Raw genomic sequence first — 7,081 nt, 5'->3', positions numbered from 1 at the left:
AAAGATACTATTTAGTTAAATAATTTGACTTCTCTCCAAAAATGAATCTATAAAACTAATGAAATTACCTTGAAATCCCATCAAATTTTCTCCCAGAAGTTGAAAAGCTGATTTTAAGATATATAAGGAAAAGAAATGTTCAAGAGTAGCCAAGGAACTGCTGTTGAAATAAAACTGGTGGGTAAGTAGAGGGCTGAGAAAACTTACCTTCAGATATTAAAAATATAAAGTTATATTAATTAAAACTGTAAAATGATACTGGAATAAAGAGTTCAGAAAGGCGCACACACACACACACACACACACAGAAACCTGTTGTACTGCACAGGTGCCATAGCAGATCAGCAGAGAAAGGATGATTCAATTAAGAAATATGTAAGAATATTGGAAAAGTAAAATTCTACTTCTAAGATCATACACAAAATTCCAGATAAATTAAAAATTTAAGTGTAAAAATAAAAATATTTTAACTTTTAAAAGAAAATATATGGGAATATGCTAATAATCTCAAAGTTGGGAAAGATTTCTAAAAAAATAACACATTAAAAAAGTACTAATCATAAAGAAAAAATATTGAACATTAAAAATTAATCAATTTGGAACACCCAAAAATACTACAAGAAGGCTGAGAAGACAAGACAAAAACCTAAGAGAAAATATTTGTACCACAGAGGGCTAACAAATAATTAACAACCAAAATATTATATAAAGAATTCCCATAAATCAATTAGAAAAAGACAATCCAATAGAAAATGGACAGAGAGAAAAGGTATTTTACATTAAATGGAAAGATAAATGGCTCACAGACATATGGAAAGGCACTCAACCTCTTTGGTAGTTAGAGAAATAAAAATTAAAAGGGAAGGAAGATACCTAAGCATTGGCTAGGACATAGAAGAATGGGACTCCTCAGATCCTGCTGCTGGGACCATAAACCGATTACTACTCTTCTGGAAAATATTTTGGCATTAGTAAAACTGAATATATGCATACTCCAGGGTCCAAAAATCCCATACTTTGGAATATACCCTAAAAAAATCTTAGATGTATATACCAGAAAACATATGAGAATATATTCTCTTACTCACTGGAATCAAAAGTAGACATTAATTCTGAAATGTATGATTAAAAATCTTATAACATCCAAAATTAACATTTATGGAGCACATAAATATTCTTTACCAGGACATCTTAATCATTTACTGCTAAATCCACTAATAAATATCAGCGTTATCCTTTTGTAAACATAGAGACAAAACACATCTGACAGGCCAGTTTTGATGAAGCATGAATGCCTTTTTGTTCATACTGACAAGTTTATGTCATTTAAACACCAAAGACAACATCAAGTGTTTATCAAAGAAAATCCCTTCTGAAGATTATTTCAATTTAATCCAAATTAAAAGAAAATAAAACTTTTATCCTTATCCTTGAGTGAAGTAACTTGAGTTTTAATATCTTAATCAGAAAATACACTGAAGGAAACAATAATATTTGAAAGAGCCTGATGTCCTGTGGTCTTCCTTAATAACTACCCATTTTCAAGAGACTATAATCTACTTCACAGAAAGCCTTTTACCAAGGATCTTAATCAGATTCTCAGAAAAGTCACACTTAAAATAAACAATATGCCACTAGATCCAAAACAATGTAGGTATTAGCAGCTATACAAAAGCCTCTATCTGATGAGTCATGTCTAAAATGATGAAAGTGTAAGTCTTTGAAGTGCTTTCTATTCAACCTGGAAAATATATAAAGGTAGGATTTAGCAAGCAGGTTGACTGGGAAACATCCTTGTTTGTCTTTATGCAAACATCAAACTAAGGATGGCAAAAATGAGTCTCTCTTCCTATATATTAATATTAACCTTTTCTCTGTTTTCTCAAGGTATTTTACTTTCAGCTTCCAAGTCCATAAGAAATTTAGAAGATGACATGGTGTTTAATACATTTCGGATGGGGAAAGCCTTTCAGAAGGAAGATACTGCAGAAAGATCAGTTGTTGCCCCTTCTCTGGAACAGTATAAAAATGATGAGAACAGTTTCATGAATGATGAGGAAAACAAAAATTCAAAGGTGAGTAGCTATGTGACTTGTCTTTTATTGTAACAGAAATGTAAATTATTTTTTTAAATCTTCTGAAAAGAAAAATTGACATTGTTATTTAATAAATAGAAATATATGAAAATAGTGACAATATGCATTAGTAGGATAACTGATGACAATTCATGTAAAACAGGTGGCTCTCTCATCCCAGAGAATATCTTTTATACAAAAGTTTTTTCCACCCCGACTAAACTTGTATCTAAGCTGTTTTTAAGGAGTCAAAACTAGTGCAGAACATCTTTAAGTTGATCAATAAGGGCATTAAACAATAGTATCATTGCTCCATTCCAAAGACAGCTAAAACACAAATTTTCTCTTCACAGAACACAGGCTCCAAACATAATTTTGTGAGTCATGGTCTGCCACTGAATCTGGCTATAAAGCCTTATCTTGCATTAAAGGGATCTGTAGCTTTTCCAGCTGAGAATGGAGTTCAGAATACTGAATCAACACAAGAAAAGAGAGAAATTGGGGATGAAGAAAACTCAGCTAAGTTTCCAATAGGAAGGAGAGATTTTGACAGTGAGTAGTCTTTTAAAATTCAGTTCTTACATCTTAATACCATAAAAAGACCTCTGAATTTAACTGAATTTGGATCTCAATATAACAAAATCAAATAAGACTGATGTTCAATTCCAGTTGACATTAAGTGACTGTCAAAAATGTGGGAATAAGAAGCATGTAGGTATGATAATTTTGGTTTACTCAGAATTAGTTATAATAGATCCATTCTTGTTATTGTTATTATTATTTCTTAGTTCTGTGTGATGATTGTAGTACTTTGAGTAATTTAAACTATTTTATTCTTCCTTCAGTGCTCAGGTGCATGCTGGGGAGAGTCTACCGGCCTTGTTGGCAAGTCTGATACCTGTTGGTTCACGTCATCTTTGGGGAAGAAAACAAAACCATTTCATTGCCAGTGGGAAGAAAACCCTTAATGTTCCTATAACTTGTATATTATTTTAAATGTCTGCTTTAAAAGAAAGTAGTGTTAAGACATACCAATAATCTAAATGATGTGCTTTTTCTGTATATTAAACTTTGTGAAAATTCTGCATAATTATGACTCAGTGGTGTTTTTAAACAATGCTTACCACATGAACCTTACGTTCACTTCAAAGAAAAATTTGAAAGCATCACAATTGACACCTTGAGCTTTTATAAATTAAACATGTGACTTTGGTGTACAGCTTTCCATATGCATAAATCTAAAACACATAAAAGACACAATCATAGTCTAAAAAATTGAGTTAACTTTGTCTGGCCAGTGATGAATTTGGCCTTGGAAGTACACTTTTTGCCTTTTGCTACTTTGGCTACTTCGCTATCCAATTTATTCTGTGAATCGTTTGATGTTTTAGGTTTCTTAACATTTTTATGTTGAGGTGGTTCATTTCTGTTATCACAGAGAATATTTTCACCGTCCAAATCCACCTGTTTCCTTTTTGAGCTTTTATTTCCTGTCTGGCCACTTGATTTTCTTGATACTTTGTCATTTTCACTTCTGTCCAGATGAACATTTCCAGAACTTGTTGCAATTGTTGATTTTCCAACAGATGATTTTATACCCTCTGTTATGCAAGATGAAAAGGGGAACGAAATCATATAATAATTCATATTATAACTTGTGACAATTTTAAAATAAATTTTAAAAATGGCTAAAGAATATTCAAAAATTTATGATTTACAATAAAATAATGCTAACCAATTAAATAATTAACAAACATAAGTACATTATAACATTATTTTTCATTCTGCCATACCACTTCTCATCCCTATCAATAAATATTTGTTTGAATTTATGACATTTAATACTTAAGTAAATTATATGAATTATTTTTTTAATACATTTAGTTAAATCAAACTGTCCTATTCCTTTCCATAAATTTGTACTTAGATTTAACCTCTTAAATAAACTCAGGCCTTAAAAAACATAAGCCTTTACATTTCATAGCACTGTGCAAAAAATAATCTGGGTTTATATAAATTAAAACCAATTGGCATATTAGAATCAAATTGTTATTTATTTGTTCAAATAAAGTCAATCACCAGCAAGGTCGTTTTCCATATGAAGAACACATAAAGGTTCTGATGCAGAATTCATGTTATTCCATTTATCGTTGCTTATCATGTAGTCATCTTTATAAGTACAAGCAAACTGCGATCTAATTAATGTCTGAGTCATCTGGTAACAGAAAAAAGAAAAAAAATACACAATTTATACTTTATGTTTTTATCTAGATAAACACACATTCTATAATGGTTGAGGTATAAAAACATTTCCCTTAAAAATTCTGTTATTTGGGTCTGGGGTTGTGGCTCAGCAGTAGAGCACTCACCTAGCACATGTGAGGCACTGGGTTCAATTCTTATACCACATAAAAATAAATAAAATAAAGGTATTGTGTCCAACTACAACTATACATGTTTTTTTTTTTAATTCTGTTATTCATTGGAAACTTTTGACCTTTTATGTTTTATAATTTGCAAACTCACTCTTTGCCATGGTTTGCATTTTTTTTCTTTCAGCAATATTAGCTTTATGTATATTTCTTTTTTTTTTTTTTAAATACTTGTTAAAAAATCAACTTTAGACTCTTCAGAGGTTTTTGTTACACATTCCTGTGTCTGGGCTGCTGCTTTGGAGAGTGAATTTTATTATAAGTGAAAAGAATACTCATATGCATAATCATAGAAAATACAAGTTCTACATTCTAAGAAATAGAGCACAATTCTTTTGGAAAGACAACATATGGAATTCAAAGTAAAGAAATTGAGGAAGGGAGAAATGATAAAACAAAAAAGAGAAATAAGAGAGGTCAAAAGAAGAACAGAAAATAAAAGAGCATGAAAAAAGAAATGGGGAAAGGCATTATCTCGTTTAAAATTTGTATGTGTAGGAAAACAAGAAAGATGATCAAAATGTATCATTCTAAGAAGATTCAACCAATATTTTAATAGTTAAAAATTCAAAATATTGGGGCTGGGATTGTGGCTCAGCGGTAGAGCGCTTGCCTAGCATGGGCGGGACCCAGGTTTGATCCTCAGCATCACATAAAAATAAAGGCATTGTGTTGTGTCCATCTACACCTAAAAAATAAATTTAAAAAAATTTCAAAATATGTTCTTGCATCTATCAGACATAAAATAGGAACTCCTAACTTTCTTCATAATTTGGAGAAAAATTAGAAAGATTCAATTAAGAATTAGCTTTGAAAATGAAGAAACTTTAAGAATTAAAATAAAATTTAAGAATTCAAAAGGACATAGCAAAAAAAGTAGTTTCAGAAATGTATTCTGCAAACATAAAACCACTGGGCTGTTTTAAAGATAGGAATTAATTTCAGAACAAAGTAGCCTATATATGTAATACAAATTTCAAAATTTAAGTTTTTCTGTAACCACTCAGTTATAATGGGGAGATTTCTCCAAATAATTAGAAATCATTTCAAATCCTAAAAACACTTCAAACTATAATAAATACAGTATTCTCAATATTATTTATTGATAATAAATGACTATAAAGTAGATTTATATATACAGCATATTATATTCAATAATTTATAGTATGTTATATAATCAAAGACATCAGTGTATCATTCTACTCAGATGTTGCAAAGATAATGGCAATAAAACCACTGACTATGGTTTAAGAAATTAGAACAGTCTTCTGTTCGGCTGTTTCATAAAGGCAAATTTTGTTAGGATAATAAATTTTCTATTTTTCTGTCCAGTAGGTTTGGGAGAACCTCTTTTTCCCAGATCACTAAAAATTATGTTTTATGTGCTTTAATGAGGCATTAGACAACTGTTGTCGTCTTCCACTTACCCACAAAAATTGCACACAAAAAATGTACAAGATCAAAAAGTTATGTTTTTTAAGAAAGCAAACTAGAGTTGGCTGCTGATAATGAATGGGTTTATGAACACAACTCCTGTTATATTATTCCAACCACAAGATTTCCTATAGTACAATAGAAAGTTTTAGGTAGCTCTTTTTGGACATAACCCTATAAATATAGAATTAAAACAAATTATAAAGCTATTAAAATAAGTTTTATGAAAAAACACACTCTATATTATATCATATCATATCATTGCTAAGTAACATTATCTGTGAACTTTTATTTCCATCTGCAAGACCAGAACTAATCATGGACATTATCTTTTCACATACTTTTTTCATTTCACCAGTTACTGCTTTATAGAGAATTATAAACTATTCCTTACAAAGAGTTACAAAAAGTATGATAAGACCTTACAGGCAAAGAGGTGCTAAGTGACTGTCTTGGATCACTCTCTCAGTACCTGCTGAGCAAAGGCACCTATAGGTACCTTCTTCCCACTACAAAATCTTCATCAGCAACACCCATAAAACACTCTAAATAAAAATACAATAATTATATTATTTACTACAGACAACTGATATTTTCTCAATCTCATGTTTAGCATAAACAGAAATTTCTTCAGCAAGCTTTGTTACTTTTATTAATTTATTTATTAATATACAATCTAAGTAAAAAAATATTTGTTTTCTGTGTACATACAGTCGAAATTGGTGCTACAACTACCTGGATTTCCTCTCTTCAGTTCCCCTGAAGAGTAATGCTGGAGCCCTTAGTGACCATAGGACAGTTCTAGAAAACCACAGTTATGAGGCAACAGATTCTTAAAGTACAGAACAGGTTCAAATGAGGAAAAAAAATAATCACTTTATGAAAAACATCAATTATAAACTTTATTATGAAAAACAGCAATTATAAATATATCAAGATATGAGAAGGAAAACAATAGCTCTATGGTGGTATTGGAAAAATTGCATCCAAAAGAAATAATTGAGAGTAGTTATACTAAGGGTTTTTCTTCTTTCTTATAAAAAGTTATACATAGAGAGATTTACTTTTCTCTGTCCTTTACAAAATTTTTTTTTAAATCAGTTACTGTTTATTAAGTTCTTTATGTGGTAAGAACACAGT

The 7,081-nt window shown here is 30.3% G+C and overlaps 2 protein-coding genes across 2 annotated transcripts in view; one reads left to right on the top strand and one right to left on the bottom strand.

The window, feature by feature from the left end:
• Positions 1–560: 560 nt before the first annotated feature.
• Parpbp (PARP1 binding protein) overlaps positions 561–7,081 on the bottom strand; it is a 52,129-nt gene continuing 45,608 nt past the window's right edge. The window contains exons 10-11 of the mRNA XM_046429473.2: positions 4,155–4,290; positions 561–3,676 (exon numbers count right to left, since the gene is read on the bottom strand). Coding sequence (XP_046285429.1) covers positions 3,336–3,676; positions 4,155–4,290 — 477 coding nt within the window. The 3' untranslated portion in view covers positions 561–3,335. The remainder of the gene's footprint in view (positions 3,677–4,154; positions 4,291–7,081) is intronic.
• Positions 1,799–3,001, top strand: Pmch (pro-melanin concentrating hormone). The gene is made up of 3 exons (XM_046429565.2): positions 1,799–2,075; positions 2,429–2,627; positions 2,921–3,001. Exons 1-3 carry the CDS (start codon positions 1,827–1,829, stop codon positions 2,968–2,970), a joined length of 498 nt encoding a protein of 165 aa, XP_046285521.2. The 5' UTR covers positions 1,799–1,826; the 3' UTR covers positions 2,971–3,001.

This window comes from Marmota monax, unplaced genomic scaffold (genome assembly GCF_021218885.2).
Source record: "Marmota monax isolate L192 unplaced genomic scaffold, Marmota_monax_Labrador192_F-V1.1 WCK01_AAM20220418_F8-fsc00051, whole genome shotgun sequence".
NCBI classification, from domain to species: domain Eukaryota; kingdom Metazoa; phylum Chordata; class Mammalia; order Rodentia; family Sciuridae; genus Marmota; species Marmota monax.
Note: the sequence above shows the minus strand (reverse complement) of the source record. Positions and strands in the feature narration are given on the sequence as shown.

What these genes read in the sequence shown, in the direction of transcription:
- Pmch (XM_046429565.2), top strand. Translation starts at nt 1,827, where the DNA reads ATGGCAAAAATGAGTCTCTCTTCCTATATATTAATATTAACCTTTTCT. An exon ending in AGGAAAACAAAAATTCAAAG is followed by an intron (nt 2,076 to 2,428) that starts GTGAGTAGCTAT and finishes TTCTCTTCACAG; the next exon opens with AACACAGGCTCCAAACATAA. An exon ending in AGGAAGGAGAGATTTTGACA is followed by an intron (nt 2,628 to 2,920) that starts GTGAGTAGTCTT and finishes TTCTTCCTTCAG; the next exon opens with TGCTCAGGTGCATGCTGGGG.